Below are 23693 nucleotides of genomic sequence, written 5' to 3' on the forward strand. Positions count from 1 at the left end.
CTGGTGCCAATTTCAAATATGTGCTACAGTAGGTCTAGCACCCAGTTAGCTCAATCATTGCAAAGACTTCTGCGTCCTTGTCTGCCCAAAGGGTCAGCAGCGGAACAGAAATGCTGGCTGTTAGTACATAAATGAAGTGCTGACCAGCATTTGTAATCTCCACATGGTTAGCCCAAGGAGAAGGCTGAAGTTATGATCTCAAGAAAGTTCCTGGCAAAGGCTTTCAGCTTTGGTTGCCTCCTGACCTTCTATTTCATAAATTCTGCTACGGTGAAGCATAAGAGCATCATTGTGCTGCGTATCAGACAGGTATTGTGGACAAAAAAGCTTCTGTTTCAGACACTTGAAGTGCTGTGATATTGTGAGAGAAGCTGGAGAAAGCTTGATGTCTTAATGATAGATAATGAGTGGATCTCAGTTAAACTCAAGACAATCAGACAATTGCAGTAACTGGAGGAGTGCAAAGCGCTGGGGAGGGCTGAAGGTGCGGCGAGAAGGAGGGCTGTACAAATGAGTTGTAGAGTGGTCCTTTGCTGCTCCTGTGAAAAGGTGTTCAGACTCTGCTGTTTGGAGCCTGGTGCGTGTAGCAGTTTGTTGGAAATGGGTGGTTGGGATGTCTGATCAGTGCTTTTGAAAGTTTCCAGTTGTCTTTCTGTGTCTTGGAACAACAAAGCAGTTTGACATAATGATAGAATGATGATTCCAAATCATCTTTACAGATTGTCAAAAAAAAAAAAAAAAAAAAAGCTGGTTTTACCTCAGGGTAACTAAGGAGTTTGTGGTGTCTTTGAGCATAACAGTGAAGATCAGGCAGTTTAGTTTTACTGCAAGGCTAGCATACTGAGGCTAGAACCTGCCTGGGGCTGACCTTGGTGAATTTACCTCACTGGAAGACAAAAGCACCCAACTTTCACTGTTATTCCTCTTCTGTGTACTGACCCTGAGGTAAAAATGCACAACCTCCTTGGTGAGGGCGCTCGTATGCTACTTACAGCAACCCAGCTGTGAGCATGCAGGTTGTCAGGTGTTCCCAAGCCAGACAAAATAAGGCACTGGGGCATAAGACTGAGGAGAAAGGTGAACCTCAGTCATGCCTGACCATCTCACGCTGTACGAAACTGTTTGGCTGTTCCCTGTAGCTGGCGTAGAAAAACAGGACAGTTTAAATTTTTTAATCACGTTTTTGTCTTGCTGATGCTCTTCCCCCAGAGTGAAGGAAGTGTACAGATTGGAGGAGATGGAGAAGATTTTTGTGAGGTGAGTGACTAGCACAAATGAGCGACTTCAGGGCCCACTGAGGTTATCAGCCAGCAATGCTCAGTAATGGGAGGGCTGTGCTGATCTGTGCTTGAGGAGTCCTGGAGAAAAAGCTGCTGGAGCTCATGCAGCTGGTGGCTGCTGTTTCTGGGGTGCTGCTGACACAGAGCATCATCGTGCTGAGTTCTGACGCTGCAGACGTGGCCAACGTGCTTTACAGTGGTAGGAGTAGCAACAGTGCTCGAGTTTGTGTGCAGAAGCGTCAGTGGCTTCTCAGTGGCTTGAAAGATGAAGAGTTCATACCTGAAATGGGAACCCCGTTTGGATGAAGAGTGGTAGATTATCGCACATCCTTCATTGCAACACTTGATTTGCTACCTGATCTAGACAGCTTTGGCTGGTTTCTCTAGCCACGTGGGGAAGGCAAGAGACTGAATTCTCCAGGATGTGATGATTTGTCTTGTCGTGTGCAGTGCTGTCAGTTTTCACCATGACACTCTGGGGAGGGTCTGCAGGTGGCACATTGTGTGCAAGGGGACAGTAAAGGAAGAAACAGGGCATCTCTATCACTGCCTTCTCTCCACATTCAGGTTAGAGATGAAAATCATCAAGAGTTCAGGGGGAATACCCCGGCTATCCTACACTGGCCGAGACGACCGGCACTTTGTGCCCACAGGACTCTACATTGTACGGACTGTGAATGGTAGGAAGAGACAGTCCCTGCTCTTATTTAACTTTTCTTTGTATCTTCAAGTAAAATGTATTGACCAGGCTCACTCCAGTTGTAAATTGGTAAAACATTAATGGGAGTATTGCAATAGCTAGAGTTTAACTGTTTGCTTGTAAGGAGGCTAGCTTGGATTTGGATAAAGTTTAGGGTATTTATATGATAGGTTTTTCTGTTGTGGGTTGATTAGCTGTTGTGTGGGTAATTCCATTTATTTACATGACTGATGACTTTCTTTTTTAACAAAGTAATTTTTCATCAAGAAGATATTTTTCAGAGTAATAGTACACGGAAATATCCTATTTGGAATGTCAACTTTTAAATGCAGGGGGAAGGGAGTTTTCTCAGTGAATAGAGAACAGCTTGGGCAGCGGGTCTTCTTGGCAGAGGGAAGAAAAAAGGAGTAAAAGAGGGACCACAATTTCCTTATAGATTCCTCTTCTCTGCTTGCACTATGTGTATATTTATGCTGTGCTTTTTTTCCCCTTTCCATTTTCTGTCTGATCCCTGTGACTCTTCTGCAAGATCCCTGGACAATGGCATACAGCAAAAACTCCAAGAGGAAATTCTTCTTCAACAAAATGACCAAGCAAGCGACATACAACCTCCCTTCGGAATCCATCGCACCCTTTCAGTGAGTACAAGCCAGAGCTGAGGCCATGGAAGGACAGCTGCGTGCGAGTTTGTGTGTGCGCATCTGGCTATTTGGAAGGGAGTTTTCGGGCGTGCTGTGCTCTGTTCTTGCAGTCGTTTGCAGTGCAAGCGCTGTTTGGTCACCAGCAGGGCGTGCTGCAGAAGCTGGCACCTTCTCAGACGTTTAGGAAATGGCTGATCTGGATTCGTGCAATCAATTGCTATGAATAACACACATCTCGCAACTTTGTTCCCCTGTCTGCAGCCGCGTACAAGTTACTGAACCTCCCTGCACACAGGGGAATGGAAATTGAGCCCAGCAACTGTAATTCGCTGCATCTCTGTATTTTAAGATGCTTGCTGGAGGTTGCTAATTTAAAAGCAAATCCCAGGTCATTTAGCCCAGGCTCTGCAATAAGCTGTAGGTAGCTGGGAGCTGTTTAAAGAAAGAGTAAGAGAGAAAAGCAGCCACTCCTTGGGGAAGGATGGAATGGCTTGTCATTACGTAGTCATTAGCCCTGTGGCTGCTGAACCGCGTCTGTATCTATGCAGTACTAGGCTAAGGCCTCGTCTTAGGTACAGCAAATCCAGAGTCTGTGTGACACCTCGAGGATCATGGGTGGAGATGTTCTGCACACCCTTGCCCTCAGGTAGTCTCAGGAGATGCCCTCCACCACCAATACCAAGGACTCTGCCTCTGAGTGACAGCTTGATATGAAGTAGGGCTCCTGAGTTTCTCACTTTGAATCTCCTTACCTACCTTAACAGCAGTGCTCTTAAGAATCCTTAAGGTTTTCTTAACCAGCTAAATGGAAGCACGGGCTTAAAACTCTAAAGGTAGAGGCACACAATGCTTTTTCCCTCCATGTGTCAGGATGGAGTTAGTTTTGCTGATGTACTCAGAAGCAGGCCAGCGTGAACCTGCGTGAATGGTTGAGGAGGTGGAGGGAGGCTCGAGAGGGACTCCAGAAGGGATGTGTTGTATTGTGGTTAGTGAGTACTAATGTGTCTAATTAGCCATTGACATGTGCTCTTGTCGCTGTGCTAGTACTGCTTTGTTAGAACAGTAGCACTAAATAAGCTATGAATATTAAGTGTCAGTAATTGTACGAAATGAAAGGCTGCTGTGTCAGCAGTAATTAGCAGCTCTGTTTTCATTATGGTTGGGACTGTGTTGATGCGGTGAGGGAAGGCTGTGCTTGGTGGACGGAGTGAGAGATGGTGTTGCAGGACCAGAACTCTCAGCAGCCGAGTGGAGCTGGGTTATTTCACACGAGGGGAAAGAGGGGATGATCCTGGCCGCTTCGATACAGCGTGAAGTGCTGTTCTTTTGCAAAGCTCCATAGGACAGCTATTACTGATTCTAGTAGTCTTGAGTGATTAGATTGCTGCTTGCTGCTGCTGGCAGACTTTCTAAATTCTTCATTAAGGCCCTTCCATTGCCTGCAATGACAGTTTCATCCTCTCAAAAACTTGGGGGAGGTAGGTTTTCCCTAACGACCTGTCTCCTTCCAGCAAATACTGAACTGAATCTTGAGTGAAGCTAGAATGAACAATTTTGTTTCCGTGGAAGTCTCTTAGGCTTGGAAGCTGCTGTACCTTAAGGGCTGTGGAGTTTGTAAGGTGAATGAACGCACTGGTCTTTCTCTAAGGTACCCCTTAGACAGAATCTCTCTGAGTGGCTCCCATCTCAAGGGCAACTGTCTCTGTAGTGCACTTTGTGGCTAGGATGACAATGCTTTCCTTCCCTTCCCCTGCCAAACTAATCTTGCTCTCCTCTCTGCCCACAGCGTCTGCCATTACAGCCGCCTCTTCTGGGAGTGGGGGGAAGGTGTCAAAGTGCACGACTCTCAGAAAAGGCAAGATCCAGAGAAGCTATCAAAGGAGGATGTCCTGTCTTTCATCCAAGCACGCTACCCCTAATGCTTTTCACTTGAGGGGTGCAGGGGGGACTGAGCCCAGCTTGGATTCTTCAGGGACTGATGAGACTGGGGAGGCTGCACAACTTCTATCCTGGTCTTCTCCAGAGCCGATTTCCTGGAGGTGATCTAACCAGCGGGTGGTATGCAGAAGGTGCAGGACAAGGCTCTACCCTGGCAGTGTATAGAAGAGTACGGCCCAGGTAGCGTCTGCTGCTGGAGTACCTGTGGTGACTCCTGGAGCCAAGGCCAAATGCCCTTTTTGTCCTGCCCTACTGCATGCATGAGGCCAAGGGGCTGGCAGCTTTCTTGGCTCCTGTTCAAACATTCAGCTAAGTTTGTGGAGCTCTGTGTGTGCCAGAACTCTCCAGGCTTGTGCTTCCCTGGCACTGTGGGAAGGAGCAGAGATGTCTTGGTGGCAGAGCCAGGCAGCAGCATGTTGAAGCAGCCCTGCATTGTTCCTGGCAGCTATCTGTCTCCTCGGCCTTGTCAAAGGCCCACGCTACCCAGCAGAGGGTGTTAACTCATTGGGGAATGCTAGCTTTGGGATGCAAGTATGTATTATTGTTGGTGTCTCCAACACTTCTGCTTATCAAGGCACTTGGCAGGCCACTGGCAATTCCCATGTGATGGTATCCTCTTGGACAAAGGCCAGCGCAGGTGATGAGCAGAGTTCCTGGCACAGATTTGATGTGCTCAGTGCCAGGGGTTTCTCAGACCTCTAGAAGCTGCTGTGACAAGGCATTCCCGTCTCCAGGTCAGTGACTGATTCTGAGCCAGCAGCCTGGCGTTAATTTGTGAACGTCTCTGTGCCTCATGGTACTTCTGAGACCAAGGTGCTTTGATTCTTGGTACTCGATGCTATTACCCAGATTTTCAGCGAGGAAAGCGGATGTGGGAGGGAAGACACAGGAAGGCTGGAACGCTGGAGGTCTTTGGAGGAAATCAGGGGAATATCTGACTTTTAGTTAAAAAAAACCCCAGAGCTTCAGTGAAAAGAGATCGTGACTTTGACCATCTTGGTTAAGCAGAAGATAACCTGTCCCCTGACTATGCCCACTGGAAAGGTTACCAGACTTTCCTTTTTAAATGTCAGAATGGGCTTTGAAACCCTCCATGTCTCATTTGGCCCTAGAGCTGCATCTGGGGTAGGCCCAGAGCTGTGTAACTCTCAGCATGGTATTTGTGTGTCAACAGACTTCTCCGTGCACTTCTGTGCTGGGCTCAAAGTTGTCTTCTGTTGCATGTTTTACCTTCACTTCTGGCTTCCATGGCACTTTTGCCAGGTCTTCCACATAAATCACAAGATAACACACAGTTGACTGCTTTTGGCCAAGCAGCAAAATTGCCCTTTTTTTTTGGTTCTTGGCTTGTTTTTAAATAGATTGGCAAGTGGGAGGAAACCGATTTACGGGTTGTCTGAACTGTGCCTTAAAGAAAGCTATAGTTCTCCTAGAATCTATAGCAGTTGTTTAGATTCTTGTTTCTTTCTCTCCACACACATATGTACGATTTGAACAAGCTTTATGTAGCACGACATGGAAATTTTCACTTGTAGGTGTCTAGGTGAATGGATGCCCTGCATCCCACCTGAAGAAGCCAGAACAAGGATGGCATGTTGTAGAAGTCCCATCTCCATCCTTTAAGGCCCAGCATCACGTGTAGGTTTGGTGCTAATTCTCGGCACACAGTTGAATGTCATTCTACAAGTAGGCTGTGCTTTCTGAGCCTGGAGTGCTTCCATGTCTTCACAAGCAAATCGTCTCCATATACCCATGTATTAATTCTCTACAGTTTGGTATAACTGAACTTAGCAGCTGCAACTCTTTGCACCGGAGAAAATTATATGCAGGCTCAGTCGCTGCAGAACCACCCCCCCGGCTAAAGGAGCAGCACAGAAGTTGGCATGGTCAGTTGGTCAATGGAAACCAGAGGAGGCAAAGCTCAGGAGTGGATGGGAGTTTAGCTTACAAATAGGTAGCCCCGAATATTGTGCAGGGCAGCTGTTGTGTTTCTTCTCAAGCTCTGACCAAAAGTGAAGTGGGTCACAGCTGCTTTTTCCCCATTTGTGACTATTAGTCCCCAGACACAGTTAGGTTACCAAGGCAGCTGAGGGACTGCATGCTCTTAATGCACCTTCTGGCTCACGTGTAGACCTGCTCTGCTCTCAAGCATCAGTAAAACATGTATGAAAGAAATGGTGGCCCTTTTCCCCAAAGAACAAGAGGCCTGTCACTGGCAGTTTTGTTCTGGCAAAGGCGCTTCCATGAGGCATGAGGAGGAATCTCTCCTGGTGGGCAATAAAGAACCTCCAGCTGTGTGGTTTCCAGGCCTGGGTGCAGCTGGCTTTTTAAATGAACCAGTAACTTGTGGTGTTTCTTTGGACTGCCTTGAGGCTGTTCCAGTGCCAGCAAAGCATGCTGTTCCCTTTGCCGGGCTTCTTTGCTAAGTGTTGTGTTCTCCACTCAAGGCTTTGGTCTTCTGCAGGCTGGCAGACAGAAGTGTGACTAGGAAGCCTCTGAGGGTGCAAAAAAAAAAACAACCCCAAAACTGGTTAGCCTACAGGCTAGCTTTTATGAACAGATACTTTGTTTACCCAGTTGCCTCCAGCTCCTCCCCATTTTAATTTGCTTTTATTTTTGATGCACTGAACCTTGATTCTGAATCCCCCTTCAAGAAGGCAAGCATGAGCCACCATGCTACTTGCTTCCCTGCTGCAGGGTAAACATGGGAGGGATTACATGGGGAAGTGGGGCGAGAACAGTCTTGCTGAAGGAAATGTTTATGTACATTAATTGCACAATGTATTGTTATTAGGCTATGTATCATTTTGTGTTGACTTCTCTGCTTTCATTGTCTCTATTACCAATACAGCCCCTTTAGTTGACAACAGTGCTTGTTTACTTTGCTTCCCACAAAATCCTGGCCAGCAGTGTGTTGGCGTGGCGACAGAGAAATGCCTTGCACAGTTAAATTTTCAAGACAGTCCCCTTTTAAAGGCTTTCCTGGCAAGCCAGAGCATGCTCTGGGCTACCTAGTGTATATTACTGGCTCAGAAAGGGGCCTACAAGGTATGGTCTCCAGCACTTCTCTGCAGCATGCTAGGCTGTGTTTACACACAAAGGAAGCACTCAAGTAGATTCCAGGCCACAACAGACCAATAACCCACTGCTGACACCTTGCTGACCAGGGATGTTAAGTGCCTAACCCACTTGGGGCTTACCATGGTGCAATGTGTGCCAGCAAGGGGCTGGTAGGATGAGAATAAAGCAGTGGCTGAGAGGCATGTTACAAAACAGGCAGAAAAAACAGGAAGTCACACACAGTCAAATTATTTTATTTAAAGCCCTGCAGAAGCACTTCATCCCTGGGAGTTGGTAATAAATTCTCTTCTGCAGTGTTGATTCTCAGAGGCACAAAATGGCTACCGAGCTCTGATGCACTGAAGATGTAGGGTAGACCTTCTGAAAGCCCAAGCACCCAGATCTCAAGTTGGATGCCACCTGCTTGTGGAAAAACAGATACCTACCTCCCATCTGTTTCTGTGGGGGTAGGATTCCTTTGGTCCTGCAGGTCAGTGTGGAGGAGGAAACATCTTTGTTTAGCTTTGCTCTGGGGACCTGTGGAGTCTTTAGGTCACAATCCCCAAGTTACCCTTTGATTCAAAGAGCTTGGTGTCCCCTCAACTTATGGCTGAGTCACAACAACCAAAAAGGGGGTGTGTATTCTGACTGGGCTGGGCAGAGAACGGTTCTCTGCAACCACAGAAGTCCTTGAACTTCAAAAGGGAGAACGTATTGCCTTCCTGCATCAGGCTGGATGGTCCTGACAGCATATTGGGTAAGACAGCACCTCCTTGAGCTCTGCTTGACCCGATTTCCAATGGCAAGTGTGCTGTGATGTCTGGTTTGTCTCCTGTCCCCCTCAATTCTCAGAGAAAAAGCTTCCCTACAAGGCTTGGAGAGGATAAACAAGAACAGCAATTTGAAATGCTGATCCTCACGCTTAGGGGAGGCACACTGGTGAGAGGAGGAAGAGCTCCTTGCAGTAGAGTCATTTGGTCAGCAGGGAGAATTCTTCAGTGCAATCACATCGTCCAGCAGGCGTAAATAAGAGCAATCAGCAACCCCATGGCCACAGCAAGGGCAGCATTCTTGCGATTTTCCTTACGAAGCACACTCAGTTCTTTCTCTGGGAAACAAACATAAGCCTTGCCTGTGAACATTCTCTGTGTTGCAGCTGTATTTCCTTTCAAAACTGTCTTAAAAGCACAGTGCTACCTTGGCCACTGGCAGCTCTCTTGGGACCAGTATGCAAAGGTGCTAATCATAAGATGTGCTGAACAGGAAGTAAACTAGCAGGAACCCTTTCATTGCTGACTCTCATCATGTCAATCTCAGTAGCTGTGCTTGGGAATACTTCAATGCCAGGCCAGTTCCCTACTAAGGACAGAATGGGTCATTAGAATATCTGCTTGTTACCTAAGAGAATGAAGAAGACAGGGTGGAGAGCTATCTCTACTATCTGCTAGACATAACAGCCTGGTACCTTTTCCTAGTGCTTAAATTTACTTAAATACAACTGTGGCCACCATTGTTGCAGAATCTGGGTTTCCTTGTGTCCCAGAAGGATGAGTGTGGAACAGGTCTGAGCCTGGACACTCATTCTGTTGGGGTCTGTACCTTTTTAGAGATAGGTCACTTTCCCTGGCCCTCGTTTACAAAAGAAGAAACACAGATGCAGAGGGAGGAAGGAAGTGGCTACTAAGAGTATGGACTCCTACTGATCTCCATTTCTGTTCCATTCCCTTTACCAAAGACGAGAACCCCATTCTCACTGACTCTGTTCCACAAGACTTTGCTGGATGGTATAGGCAAGAAGTGAGGCCTACAGCATGACACACTGCATGACCGACCAGCAATAATTATTTTGCAGGGCAAGGTTGGGTGCAGACTGTTTCCAGCTGCAGTGACTGCGCAGGTTACTGCCTCCACAGCTTGCACTAGTACCCTCCAGCAGGAATGCCCTGGTGCTGCACGTTCCCAAACTGGTGCTGCTATCGAGACGGGCTTTTAGTTGTTCCTTCTGCCCCCATTCTTCGCGTGGTACAAACGTTCTCATGCAACCACAAAGCAAGCTGCTTGAATGTGCAAGGCTACAGAGGAGGTGGTAGGGGCAGGAAGTCACATAACCCCAAGCACAGCAGTGCCAGCTTGAACTGCTGAAGCAATGCCATCGTCAGCAACTGCAGTGCATGGCTTCCTGTGTCAGCTAGAATAAGCAGAGATTTAATCAGAGGCTATAGCAGTTATCTAAAAAGACTGTGTGCACTGTCTGTTCTGTTCCAGGAAGAGCAGCCATCACCATTAGGTGAGGCTGTTGCTGCTGTCTGAGCAGCCTGTCAGACTGCTCTGTTGATGCTAGCAGTGATGGCAGCGTCTTCTGCTGTCCCTAGTGGTAGGCCCTTAGGGAACAGCTTTGAATCTGTTCAAAATAACTATTGGTCTTCTGGAAGCAGTCCTTTAACGTGAGTTAGAATTATAAATTTGCTGGCCAGACCTTGGCTATCAACTCTCCAGGCCTAGAAGAACACTTCTGCTTCCTTCCCTTGTGTGAGATCTGGTGCTTGCACTGCTGTGGAGTGCTATCAAGCAGCCAACACTGATCAACACCAGGAGCCTGACGACATGCAAAGTTGCATCCCCAGCGGAATGGAAGTGCTGTCAAACGTGCAGTAGCTCAGAGGGACTCTCATTTTAACTGTCTACAGCAGGACTAGCAGCAAGGAAAGACTCTGGTTCTTTGGAATTGAAGGTAGCACATCAGTGTGAACCCCTATGCTTGTGTGCTGAATGGCCCCAGAAACAGATGCAGTGACAACCTTCCCCAAGGAAAGTATACTTTGCTACACTCCAGACAACACTTGCAAGTTTGCCTAGCAAGCCTCTATTAAAAAAGAAAAAAAAGAGGGGAGAATGTTCAAAGCACTTTAAGTCAATCTGTTGGCTAAGATTATCTAAAGACTGGTAATTTGAGGTATGTGAAAGGGACATCTTTCACTCCTCATTAGCTAATGCTTATTTTTTTTCCCCTATGATAGCCTAGCTCAAGCGGGAGGGTCTAGACTCCTATGATAATATGCTGACCAGATTTCCCTCAGTCTAGTTCCCTTTGGTTGAGCCTAAATTCAAAGGCAGAAGTCAGAGGTGGCAGGAGCTTGAAGACAAAGTTAAGCTGCAGCACTGATCCCATCCAGCCCAGAGGGACCATTTTTAATGAAGCTCTTACCGTAGTTGTCAGCTTTGGTCATTAGTAAGTTTCTCTCTCTCTCCAGTGACTTTCTGTAATGAGAAGAGGAGTTCATTACCTGCGAGGCACAACACAGCCTATTTCTTTGCTTATATGATGGAAGAGAGACTGTCCCACTGCTGGGGATATCTGCTCACAGAACGAGCCCCTCACCCTTCACTGTGGAGAGGTGACAGTTTAGAAACCCCCAGCTGTGCAAGAGAAGAGATGCAACAGTTTTAGATTATTTTTTCCTTCCCCCAAACTGCTTCATATCTCTCTTTTCAGGATAGTGTCAGTGTACGCAGGCTAGAAAAGGGGCTGTGTGGCAGAGCACCCTGTATTCTATTCCCCCAGGTGGGGTAGGAAGTTCTGCCGCAGCTACGGGATGGGGCAGGGTCCCTACAAGCTCTCTGCAGGATCCTGCCCCTCCAGCACATCTGGCTCAGTGCTGGAATGCTAGTTCTCACTAACTGAAGGTGGGATCCCTCTGTCAGACGTATCCAAGCTACACAAATTGGTCAACTCAAGGAAACAAGCTGAATCCAAGCCCAGTAACAACCAGTTAAACAACCTGTTATTAGACTGAAGACTCAGGGTAATAACAATAAAGAGTAAGTCAGGCCAAGCCAGCCCTTGTCCTAAACTGCATAAGATGATTAATTAAGATACAGTTCAAAATATAAAAGCAAAACAAATTGCCTGCAAGCAGCATTGTTTCCTTTATGGCAGTGAGGGCACGGTCACTGCTTTTAGACTGTGTGCATATAAATAAACATGCACTAACAAATTATCTCCTGGTTCAGAGCAGACAGAAAAGGCAGTAAGTGTAACAGAGTTTGTTGTTCCCCTTGGGGCAGAGCAAGAACCTGTAGGAGGAAAGAGATCCAAATCTATGTGTACAGCTAGTTAAGTAAGGGATGGCAAGAAAGCAAGCTACGTCAGAGGAGCAGGAGAGGAAAGGGCTCTTAAAGGCAACTGGGGAGAGGCAATGTGGAGTGCAGCCAGGAAGAAGTGAGAAGACAGATTTACCAACATGACTGAGCTGCTACTTAGAAACTCGCCTTGTGAAGAGAGTCAAGGGAAGAGGCTTTGAGAATGAGACATGAAGAAACCATGACAACTGAACTTCAAAATGGGAAAGCAGAGCTCTCCTTTTGTGTACTACTCACTGAATCAATAATTTTGATCATAGTACATTCCTCCAGGGTTTTTGGAATGGTCTGGATTTGGACAACAGAACTTCTATCTCCATACAAGTTGTAAAATTCAGAAAAGGCTCCAGGAGTCCCTAATCTTAATTCTTTGTTCTAGGCCCTATATTTCAGAGAGAAATCAGACAGATATATTTCATCCTGTTAAGGTACCACAACTGTAGGTTTGGTTGTTGGACACCTCAGTAGCAGATAAAGAATACAGACAGTAAACACAAGAATAATAATATAGGCCTAGATGAAGGACTGGTGAGATGAGGAGCTAGAGAGATGAGGGACAGGAGGAGACAGGACCCTGTCCAAATATGGGTGGGGATATAAAACCTCAGTAAAGGAGAAGGAAAGAGAGAGAGGCTGGCTCAAGGGATGGCAGACAGAGCAAAATAACTGAGTGGAAAGGAGGAACAAAGAAGATAACCTGAGGCTGGTAAATATCGGTCTGAAGATGCCACCACTGCTAGGATCACTTCTAACTGGGTTCTGTAGGACAGTACTGTAAAGCAGACACCGGGACCAACAGGGCTGCTGCCTGGGCCTACAATTGAGCTTCCTAGCCCTTTTGCTAGGGGCAGAGCAGTAAGACGCTGGTGACTGGAAGAATGCCCTCAAGCAGCCAGATCTGAGAATCAACTGGGAGATCTAGGATCTCTTGCTTCACACTCTAGAGAAATAGCAGGTTCTGTCTGTGACTGCTACAAAATCCAGGTCAAAGTACTTGCTTGAGTCTCAGATCTAGAAGCGTACAGTTGCTGCTTCTATGTCAGCAACAGATTTCAGCGGAATCTTCCCTCTTTCTTTCCTAAGGAAAGCCAGTGTGTCGCTGCATTCCTACGCATTTGCCACACAGGCACAGATAGAGTCACTTCCCTCAGCCCCTTTCCCAGTTGCATCCCAGCCTGGTTTGGCCCTCAGTAGTAGCTGCTGCACATCTCCCCTGACTGAACTTGGGCAGCTTCAGCAAGGCTTGAGTAGCAGCGTGCAGTGAACCTTTGCCAGACTTACAGAGCTGTTTCCTAGCAGGCCAGGAGCCAGCCCTGCAAATGAACCGGCAACTTTTGGGCACTGCTTGGCTGGTTGCAGTGCAGGTTGGAGACTGAGGCTGTGGATAAGATAAAACTTTCTCCATATATCACTGAACTTCTCACCTTGGCACATTCCCAAGAAAGCTCCAAGCTAGGGAAAGAGAGTCTTGTCATGGGAAACCACACTGAGCAACGAGGCTGGTGAAGGGTCTAGAGAACAAGTCTTATGAGGGGCGGCTGAGGGAACTGGGATTGTTTAGTCTGGAGAAGAGGAGGCTGAGGGGAGACCTTATCGCTATCTACAACTACCTGAAAGGAAGTTGTAGTAAGGCGAGTGTTGGTCTCTTCTCCCAACTAACTAGCGATAGGACGAGAGGACATGGATTCAAGTTGCATCAGGGGAGGTTCAGATTGGATATTAGGAAAAATTTCTCTACTAAAAGAGTTGTGAAGCATTGGAACAGGCGGCCCAGGGAAGTGGTGGAGTCACTGTCCCTGGAGATGTTCAAAAAATGTGCAGATGTGGCACTTCAGGACATGGTTTAGCAGGCAAGGTGGTGATGGGTTGACGGTTGGGCTTGATGATCTTCAAGGTCTTTTCCAACCTTAATGATTCCATGATTCCCATCCCTCCAAGAGCCCCTGCTCAGTACTACAGCAGGATGACAGCTAGCTAAAGTGCACAGCCACAGCTGTGAACAGAGGCAGTCATCAATACCTTCCTTCAGGGCTGAGCTTCTCCCTGCGCAGTTTAAGATCCACCTCCTCCATGCTCTGTCTGCAGCGCGCCAGCTTCTCCTCCAGTCCATCAATCTGAAAAACATCACACCAGTCACCATTACTCCCTCTCCCAGCTAAAACGGATCCATCCCCACTCAGACGGGAAGGGTGGCAGCTCAGCCACTCCACCTCCTTCCTCCCCAAATCAAGGGAGGAACAGTCCCAGCTCTGTGTTGAGGTCGCAGCACAGACAGCCCATCGCCTCCCAGATCAGCCTGTATTGTACCCCAGGCAATTGTGACATTGTAATCCCAGACACAGCCAAGCCAGCTCTAACACCCCCACTCGTGTGGCTGGCCAGCACATTTTTTCTAAGATCTGGTCCTGTTCTAGCCTGTTCTAGTTTCTTTGCATGTGGGCCCACAAGCAAAGATGTGATCTAAGGCATCTTTATGCAATTAGAAGAGGATAAAATGAGAGAGAGTGGCCTTGGCCAAAACCTGAGGGACAAAGTCTTGATTTAGTCCTGTGAACAGATGCAGTACTTCATGGGACATGACTGCAAAGCGCCCTCAGTTGCCTGCTTGGGTGAAGAGGGGACAAAGGGGAAACACTGGTACCTACTGCCTCATTTACCCAACTAAATCTACAACAGCAACAGCAGTCTGCACAGTATGCTCAAAAGAGCATTCACCACCACCTCCACCCTGCTTGCGTGCCTTCAACCTGCACCTAGTTCTGGCAGCAACATGTTCCCATGCAGAAAAACACTGGTCATCTCTTTGTGTCTCCTCGTCAGGTTTCCTAACAGCTGCCCTCTGTGTCTTCCTGTAGAGGGGAGTAACTCTGGGTAAGTACAAGAGGATCTACTTGCACGCAAACAGATTTCCCAGGAAGGAATCCTACCACAGACGACAGTTCTCCTGGGAATCATTCCTCTTCTCTACCTGCAACCAGAGTGTAGACATCTTTAGGAAAACTTTGTCTTTCAGGCTTGCTTCCAGCAGGGAATCAGTGGGACTAATCAGATATTACGAACACAACATCCTCGCCCCCCAAAAAATGGCCTTGGTGCCCTAAGGTAGCAATGACCTCTCTTTTTAGCTTAGTGCAACACTCTTGCTGTGTATGATTCTCCAAGCAAGACCAAGGCTGGCTAGATCGCTGGCAGCATGGCCCCTCCATAGTGGCAGCCTTCACAAACCAGAAGCAAAGAAGCAGCACAGTCCCAGGTAAAGTGCCAAGGTGGAAAGAGACACCAGCTGCCTGGACACCAGCGTCAGAGGTGATCCAGAGCACAAAGGCTCCCATAAACAGTGATATGGGAAACAAAATCAAAGGTAGTGATCCCTAATTATTGCTGCTTTGGGGATCAGCTCCATCCTGAGCTCATTAGCAGTCTCACACCTTCTGCTCAGGAAAGCAGGCAAGCATTATAAAGATGCAGGATGGGAGAAGAGGCTTGCTGTAAAGGGGAGAACAAAGCAGACTGCAAAGCAGCCAGTCAGCTGAACAGTCTCACTGCAAGGAGCACAGTAGAGCTGGGGAGGGGGCCACATATAACAAAGGCTCAAATCTTTGCATCTTACCAGATAGCAGTTTCAAAGTCCCCTGTTGTTAGGCAACTCTGCTGGGGCTGTTGAGACGCCAAGCTCCCCAGAGGCACCTGCACAGCCTCCCCTGAGCCCAAGGTGAGCACCAAGGCACATCACCTGATCCCAGAGCACAGGGAATGGCGCTTCTGCATTCGGCAATGCTTGGATTTGTCTGGACAGAGACACAGGTATTTTTGAAGTATGTTAGCTGAAAATGCATTTGGTCAAGGCAAAGATAATTGCCCTCCTCCATATCCAGCTGTGCCAGTTAAGAATGTTAACTCCAGCTGCTCATCACTATTGGTCATCCACTACAGCTCAGTCAACAGGATGCATTACCCCAGCCTGCTTCAGGGCCAGCCAAGGGCTTCAGCCAAGTCAGCTCTGACCACCCTTATAAGCAAGTTAATTTAATGGCAGCGTGCAGCAGAGTGGAGGTGGGGTGTCCGTCCAGTCCAATTCAAGAATGGCCATCTCCCTCACCAGTTCCTACTGTTTGCAAATGACTGTGTCTCTGTTCCCTTATTGGTCGGAAACCCTCATATACACACACGGCAAGAGGCACTTCAGCATGTGTCACACGGCTCCTCCTTAGCCAGTAAACTTATTACAGTGCACCATGCCTTCTCTGGAAACACGTTTAAAAATCATGTTAAATAATACAACTTAATAAGAGCTTTGGTTAGTCAGCTGCCAACCCCACTACTGTATTATCCACGTCACTGCACTTCCTATCCTCTCCCCCAGAACTGCTCCTCCTGCTAAGTTTGCAGTTGCTCTCACTAGTACATTCTCTGCCCACACTTCTGTCTTTTCATGAGGCATAACAGGAGGATATTCTGCCCAACTCTGCCAGTGCTTTTATTTCTGCTGACTAAAAATCTCCAGATTCCACATAATACTTTAAAAGTTGCAACTGGTTTTACTGCTCTTAAATCAAAACCAAAGTTTGAGTCCCCTGCTGGAGAGCAATAATTTGCTAATAAACCACATGCTCTAGAACTGCACCATCAGCTTTGCTGAGCTGGGGCCACAAGGGACAGAAAATAACCAAAAAAAAAAAAGCAAGGAAGGAAGAAGAGATTGCTGAATGAACAAAATATTTTTCCTCCAGAATCGCACTATTTCTGTTTTTCAGGCTAGTCTGGGACATTAGGGATTGTAAGGAAGGATGAGAGTGACGATTCCCAGATGTTATTCATTCACCGTGCCTCAGTTTCCCTATTTGTAAATTAGGACAATACTATCTGGCTCATTTACACAAGAGGCCTCAGACACCGACCCAAACTACAGGCACAGCACTGTGCTGATGTCAGTGCTATTGCCTCACTTGGGATCTAGGTCTGTTCATGTAAGCTAGGAGTCTCTCAGCAGCTCAGCCATCCAAGTAACTCTTCACTGCAGGACAAAGGAAAAAGAGAAATAGAAAATAAGCACAGAGAGAAATCAGAGCAATGCCTGGGAATTACTGATTACTCTCTGGGCTGCTGAGCTAACTCCCAGGGGGGCCGTAGCCTGTAAAGCTGTAGCACAATAGAACCTGTAGAGCTTTGGCATAATTCCCTGTAGCAGCTCTCTAGGAGAGCAATCCTAGAAGCAGGTGCATACCTGAGCATGTTGTGGATAGAGAGCTCTCCTTCCTACTGACTGACACATGAGAAGGTTAGTTGGGGTATGTACCTGAGCCTACTGGAGGCCCGTATGAAAAAGAGATCCAAGCTCACATAGCTGAACCATCACTGCACTGCCACTAAAAAGATACGCCAGTCTGAAATCTCAGCACAGTGGCTTTTACATTGCAAAGACAAATCCTTGCTCCTCCTGACTCTCCTCTCCCTGAAGGGGATCCTCTGGGACAGAGCTGAAGTGCAGCATGCAGAAAGCTCACACGACAACTCCTCAGGTTCACAGGGCCTGTAGCAGGGACACAGGACTTCACTTACAGCAACATCTTCAAGTAGTGTCAGTTAAAAGGGGCAAGTGAAACAGGTGCTTCACATCCAGGCAGCAGCTTGGGGCACACAGAGCTGCCCTTCTGCTCCCCAGGAGCCACTCCTGAAAGTAAAGTCCCAGCAGCTTTGGACACACACAGGGATGTAAGACCAGATGCCTCTTTTGCTCCACAAGGTATGACAAGGCATTGAGCCATTTTTGTTGAATTCTGGCAACACTTCGCTTGCAATCTGGAGACCTTTTTAAACCAGAGAGACCTGGAGTGGATTTCAATCCCAACTGACTTACATGCTTATTACAAATCTCGTTTGTTGGGACCATCTTGGGCAGGGAGCCAAAAATGGCTCACATAAAGGCAGAGACAAAGAGAGAAGAGAGAAAGAAGCAGCTTTGCTTACAGAGTTGAGCTGGATCCCTTTTAATACATTTTGTAATGAATTAATAAAAGCTCTCTTTCCAGCAGAAAGGCTAAAAGCGCTTTTCAAGAACTGGCATCCACCCTCTGCTTTTATGAATTCCCTAATTAAGATACTGGCAAAGAGCCATATCACACATACGTCGACATCCAACAGCGTTAGGTAATGAGGTTTTCGTCTTCTGACCCTCATAAAACAGATCAAAGCCAACTGAAGAGGTGGGGGCAAAGAAAAAAAAAAACACCTTCCCCAAGCAGTCTTCTCATGCCTTGTCACCTGCCAGCACACTTGAGCAGTTCTTTTCACAGAAGAATTAGTGGTTCCTGCATCCACAAATTTGGCTGGATTATTAAAATCAGTCCAGCAGAGACAAGTTTCGTTTAAATTCAAATGTTAACTCACAGTTTATGGACACACTTTCATTTTCACCACGCTCTTGGAATCATTTTGCATGCTGGCAAATCATTTCGCAGATGCTGTGCCCACAGTGTACCTGGAAATATTTACCAGGCAAGTGACGACACAACAGAGGATGATCCACCAGCAAAGTCTAATATAAGTCCTGCAGATCAACCCTCTGATTTGGTAAAGCAGAAAGGGCTGGATCCTACCTGCAACTCCTCCTTCAGCCTTGCAGCGGCCATCCAGTTAGCCCTCCCATGCTCCCTCAGCTCAGACCAGCTGTTTTGCAGCACAGCACACAGATGTGACCACATGGCACCACCCACAGCTTTTTGAAAAATCGTCTAACAGCTTTACTGAGTAAAAGTTATGTTGGCCTCTTCCCTATCCTTTGTGCTCTTGCACAGACACTGACCCAGCCACTGCCTTGTCAGAAGCAGCAACACATGTAACAATACTTTCTCCAATGACACGCTCAATGTTTTGCAGCTCAGACGCTGCCTAACCACAGGGTGTTGTTCTCTTATGCGCTTAACAGTCCCATTTTTTTGCTTCCGTGAATTTTTGTTTAGCTGCTGTCCGAGCCCAAAGTATATTTTTAAGGGCTACAACATCCTCTGGCAAGGAGTTTCACACAGCACAGCCACAAGTTATGGAAAGAACCAAGCCCTCCTGTTTGTTCTGAGCTTGTCAGCTGCTAGTTTCATTTGATAGCCCTGATTTTGTATTGATAGTGCACGTTCGTTCTTTGTTTAAAATCACAAATAGCATACAGAGGATACAGACCTATACTGGGTCCCCTCGCAGTCATGTTTTCAAGCTTAAAAGGACCTGGTATGCTTACTTGTTTCTTGCATAGAAGTTCCCCACACCTTTGATCATCCTTGTCACTCTCGTAAGCTCATTCCATTTTCACTATTTTGCTACAAAATGGACCAGTCTTCCCATTTTCTTCATGGGTTTCATCAAGAAAATTCTGTGCAGCTCAGTACTGACAAGGGGGCTGCCTGTCAAGAGACTACAGAGCTACACGAAAGAAGTGGCATGAGTTTAAACCACCACCACATTATGGAGACACATTTGTATCAGTTTAAACCAGGTCCTATCAATTACACCTGCAATTTGTAAGCACAGGCTAATCTGATATGTATCCATATAGAAAATTGCATTCATTGAGCATCATGACTTCAGTTAAACAAGCATAACTCTGCCTAGATTAGGGCTTCCAAACCTACCCATGAATCATGTCATATTAAGACTCATTTAGAAAGTTTTCTTTACAATCGTTAACAGCTCAGAAAGTAATAGTGAACCAAATGAAAGTTTAAATTATGAAATCAGTAACTTGGTTGTCACACATTTCTGACACCTGAAACACAGCCCTCCCCTCTTCTGTCTTAAAGAGATTTTGTTTTCTTCCTCCCTAGTTTCTATTCAGTACCTTTCTCATCACTGCAAGGGGGAAGGATTTTATCTTTTACTAGTATCTTTGCACTGAGAGGTTAAGTTTTCATCTATAACACACCGAAGAAGAGTAGTTCTACAATCCCCTTCAAAAGTAGCGTGTTCTGTCATGACAACTTCTAAAAAAAGAAAAGAAATAATCTAAAGATACCACAAGTCCCCAAACACTGTGCAAGAATTTGCTATCAGTCCCTTTTAATTCTGTGACCAGCAGGTCCCGGCCATGCTCACCCTTTTTACCACCTCTCTTTTTGTAAGGTAGATCCTACCTTCTCAACTCTCCTTTTCTGTCACATCTCAAACAACCACCACCAAAAATTCATTATTTCAACTCTCACTGCCAGGCCCACTGAAGAGAAGCTTGGACAGTCAGCACACTCCCCTCTAAACTCCCTTTGGTGGTTATATTTGGGTTAGAGTGCCCAGCAATGTCTATTTCTCTGACGAAAGCCTAATTAGATGAAACAGACCAGAAAACTACTATAAACTGAATTCTCATTCATATGACACAGTAGGATGCTCACCTTTACATTACCGGCTGATGAATCACATATGACAAGCCCCAAGCCCCTGGCCTTCCCACCCGAGCTATCTCGGTCTGCTGTGCATTTGCTCATCTGAAAGACTTCAGGACAGAGAGGTGACCAGTGGGATTCACTGGACCAGTTCTACCTCATTTCAGCCACTTGTTAGGAAGGTTCAGGCTTTTGCTGCCCTCAGAGTATTCACAACCCACCAATTTGAACTATGGACTCTCCACGCCCTCCTCCAAGTCAGTCCAGACAACACTGTTCAGTGCAGGAACCAGAATGAAGTATGCTTCAGAGAGACCTTAACTAACATGCCTCATTTTGGTAATACAAACATAAAGCTTAAACAAAGCTTATGAGCAGCCCTCTTGCCGCTCAGTGGACTACAAAACACCCCAGTGAAACAATAAAAAGGCAGCTTTACAAGGCACGCATACTCTTAAAAAAAAGTCTTTTCTTCTTGCTGCGACTCACAGGCACCTCACGTGCTGGTGTATCGCTGGGTCCCTCACAAACAGCAGCCTGTGCCCAGCACGCTGCTGGCTTCCACCGCCACAGGCAGGCCGGGCTGCGCACAGACTCGCTAGCTCGGGGCAAGGCCTTGCCACAGCCCCTTCCGCAGGCCCGCGCGCTTACCGCCTCTCCCCGCACACACTCGAAGGCGCAGCAGGAGCAAAGGTCAAAACACCATCGCTCTGTCGAAGGCCTGGGACGGAGGGCAGGGGACGGCCAGCATGGGCGCTCCCACCTCAGCCTCCTCTCCTACCATCGCGTGTTAAGATGGCGGCCAGACCCAGCACCAGCGCAGCACAGCCTGGTCGAAGCTCTGTCCCGGAGCCCCCACTGCCCCGGCCCTCCCCGACACCCGCCGCTCTCCAGGGAAACGCTGCTTCAGCGGTGACCGCCTCGCCCGGCCGTACCCGGACCGCCGCCGCCGCCGCCCCTCCTCACCTCCCGGGCCACGCTGAGCCCCTCTCGCCTCCGGCCCATGGTCCCCGGCCCGTCCGCAGCCGCGCACGCGCAGCCCGCCGCCCCGCGCCACCGCCCAAGCGCGGCCGCGTCCGCGCGGCTGCCGCCATCTTGGTGAGGGGCGGCGCTGTGGGGCGGCCGCCATCTCGGGGAGGGCGCTGCGGCCGGGGAGGGTGGCGGCGGCGGCTCTGGCCGTGCGAGCCCGTGTTGGCGTGGTTGGAACAGAGCTGAGGACGTACCGCGGGACGGCCTATAGCAGCCAGAACAGTGCTTGTTGCTTTGTGCCGGCGCTGCTCGCAGCCATCTCTGCCCGTTCGGGTGGTGGTGGGTGAGGGATGGCTGGGGAAGGACCGGCAAGCCGGGAAGCCGAGGTGGGACTTCTCCGTCCCTCTCGGATCTGCCTTGTCCTGCCTCACCATCCCTCAGAGACCGCTGCTCCCTCGGGGTGGGTGTTGGCGGGCGTTTCCAGCGTGCTGTCTGGCCGGGAATGCCCTCTGGGCCTGTCAGAGGCCAGATCCGGACTGAGCAGTTGGTTTTCCCCCAAGGGGAACCAGCTTGATGCCCTTCGAGCTTCTGCACTGCTTGGGCTGCTTCAGCCCAGCTCCTGTGTTGCTGGGGATCAGGGCTCACCTAGGAATAAGGCAATCTCAGAAAAGCAAGGTGCCAACAGGACTGCTGTTTTGCTGTGTGTTGCCGTCACTGAGAACTTCAGGTTGTCCTTGAGGCTTCCTTCCCAAACACTAGCTTTATGCTAAAGCAGCTGCAGGACAAGCCAGCTGTTTGATCTACCAGGAGATAGCACTTTGTGCGCTAGCCACTTCCTTGCAAGATGCTAATCACAATGTTACATATGCATGGAAGCTTTTGTCCTGACCCAAGCAGGCTTTTTATGAAACACTGCTATCTTACATTAAAAAAAAAAGAAGCAAGAAACACCACTGAAATGCATCTGTCTTCAGGGTAGGACATGACTGTGACATGACAGAGCTATTTGCTGACTGAAGAATGGAAGGTTGGGCGGCAGCAGCATTTATTATACACACAGACTGAATTTTCATTTTGGCTAAATATCCTCTGCTAACTGAAACTTTGCTAGGATGGCAAGAGTGCAGATGCCTGTCATAGAAAGAGTGATAATACTAATACCTAATTTGTGTGTTTCACTTTTCTTTCAAAAAACCCCCTACATTTTTACTACAGGAAGTAGCACATATTGGTAACAGCATCAGTCTCATTTTCATCAGTCTTCATTTTGGTAACAGCATCAGTCTCACTTTTTCTCTGGAGAAAATGAGGGATAGCTATATTTTTCTCTGCTCTATCTGGTATTTGACTCTACACTACAGAGCCTCCACTGCTGAACTCAAAGGAGCCAGAACTCCTGCCTCCAAAGTGAGACACAGATAACCATTTACGAGGCAGAAGCAGCTCGGTCAGAAGGCAGTAAAGAAGCTGAGTAGGACCCAGCCAGCAGCGCTGGCAAAGCACAGCACCAGGGGGAGAGAGAAAATGAAGAAGCAGGAGAATGTTATTTTTTCCCTTCTTAGACAGAAGACTTGCTTGGTGAGTGTAAATACAATCTTAAAATGCATAGAGGTTTGAAGAAAACCCATCTGTTATGGTTTGCAATGGGATGAAATAACCGTCAGTCCAGCAGAAAGCATTTTCTCCTTCATAAAGGTGAGTATTGATTCAGGAGACGACTGTCAGTTCTCACATATGTCCCACAGAGGGACATACATACACTATTTTGTGGGCAGACGAGTGTGACCTTTGTTGTCACATCTTCTGGGAAAACAGAAGAAGGGAACTGGTTCTTCCCTCACAAGCAAGGCACCATTCCCACTACTGCAAGCAGCAGTTTTCATTTCACGTGTTACTCCTCCTGGCCCTCCTGAATCCATCAAGCTGATAACCTCATTATGCCTGTCACCTGGTCTTGAGTCTCCTGATTCTGCCCTCAGCTGGCACCCTCTTTTCAGCCTTTCCTGTGTTACATCTTCATTTCCTTTGTATTGTCATTCAGGTCATCTACGCACTGACACAAGAAAGAAAAACTGTTCCTTTTCCTCAGCATATTTATAAATTTTCCATCTTGAAACCTGAAGAACAGATCTGGAAGTTTTTCATATGCAGTGACATCAGCTTCTGTATTTTAGAATATCCACAGACATGAGCATGAATTTGAACTACTCCATATGAAGTGACTGCTGACTGGCCACAAGCATATGTAAGCTGGAAATCAGAAGCTTCTAGCTGTGAGAGCAATCAGATTATGGAACACACCTCCTGCCAGAAGGGTGAGAGGAAAAGAATGAAATAGTTTTTAGCAAGCTCTTGAATGGGATGTTCTAGCACAAAGCCTGTAAGAGGAAAGCACAGGATATGGTGACATAAGGGTGAACACCAAATAACATATCCAGTAATGAGACTGGTTAAGGCCCTGGTGAGACCCTGCTCAGGGTCTCTGATTAGGCTGTCCTTACTGCGTTGGGGGTCACATCCCGGCAGCCAAAATGAGTGATGAAGTACATTAGAAACTAAAAATTACACAAGTGTCAGCCTGAAAGGAACATTGAGAAGT

The 23693-nt window shown here is 47.5% G+C and overlaps 2 protein-coding genes across 6 annotated transcripts in view; one reads left to right on the forward strand and one right to left on the reverse strand.

The window, feature by feature from the left end:
- Positions 1-7426, forward strand: part of CMTR1 (cap methyltransferase 1) — a 30838-nt gene extending 23412 nt beyond the window's left edge. For 2 of the 3 annotated variants that reach the window (XM_075412791.1, XM_075412793.1), the window contains 4 exons: positions 1210-1257; positions 1848-1960; positions 2510-2618; positions 4408-7426. In XM_075412791.1, the coding sequence (XP_075268906.1) occupies positions 1210-1257; positions 1848-1960; positions 2510-2618; positions 4408-4540 (403 nt within the window). In that variant the 3' untranslated portion in view covers positions 4541-7426. The other variant, XM_075412794.1, reaches the window with a different exon arrangement.
- Positions 7427-7858: 432 nt separating this feature from the next.
- On the reverse strand, positions 7859-21194 carry CCDC167 (coiled-coil domain containing 167). Of its 3 annotated transcripts, none has more exons than XM_075412796.1 (4): positions 21092-21194; positions 13779-13873; positions 10825-10877; positions 7859-8039 (listed from the first exon to the last, which is right to left on the reverse strand). In XM_075412796.1, exons 1-4 carry the CDS (start codon positions 21128-21130, stop codon positions 7873-7875), a joined length of 354 nt encoding a protein of 117 aa, XP_075268911.1. In that variant the 5' UTR covers positions 21131-21194; the 3' UTR covers positions 7859-7872. The 3 variants fall into 3 exon arrangements, with proteins under 3 accessions (XP_075268911.1, XP_075268912.1, XP_075268913.1); XM_075412797.1 differs by having other exon boundaries at positions 7859-8727; XM_075412798.1 differs by lacking the exon at positions 21092-21194 and adding an exon at positions 15370-15543.
- Between the last annotated feature and the right edge of the window lie 2499 nt (positions 21195-23693).

The sequence above is a fragment of the Opisthocomus hoazin genome, chromosome 2 (genome assembly GCF_030867145.1).
Source record: "Opisthocomus hoazin isolate bOpiHoa1 chromosome 2, bOpiHoa1.hap1, whole genome shotgun sequence".
NCBI classification, from domain to species: Eukaryota; Metazoa; Chordata; class Aves; order Opisthocomiformes; family Opisthocomidae; genus Opisthocomus; species Opisthocomus hoazin.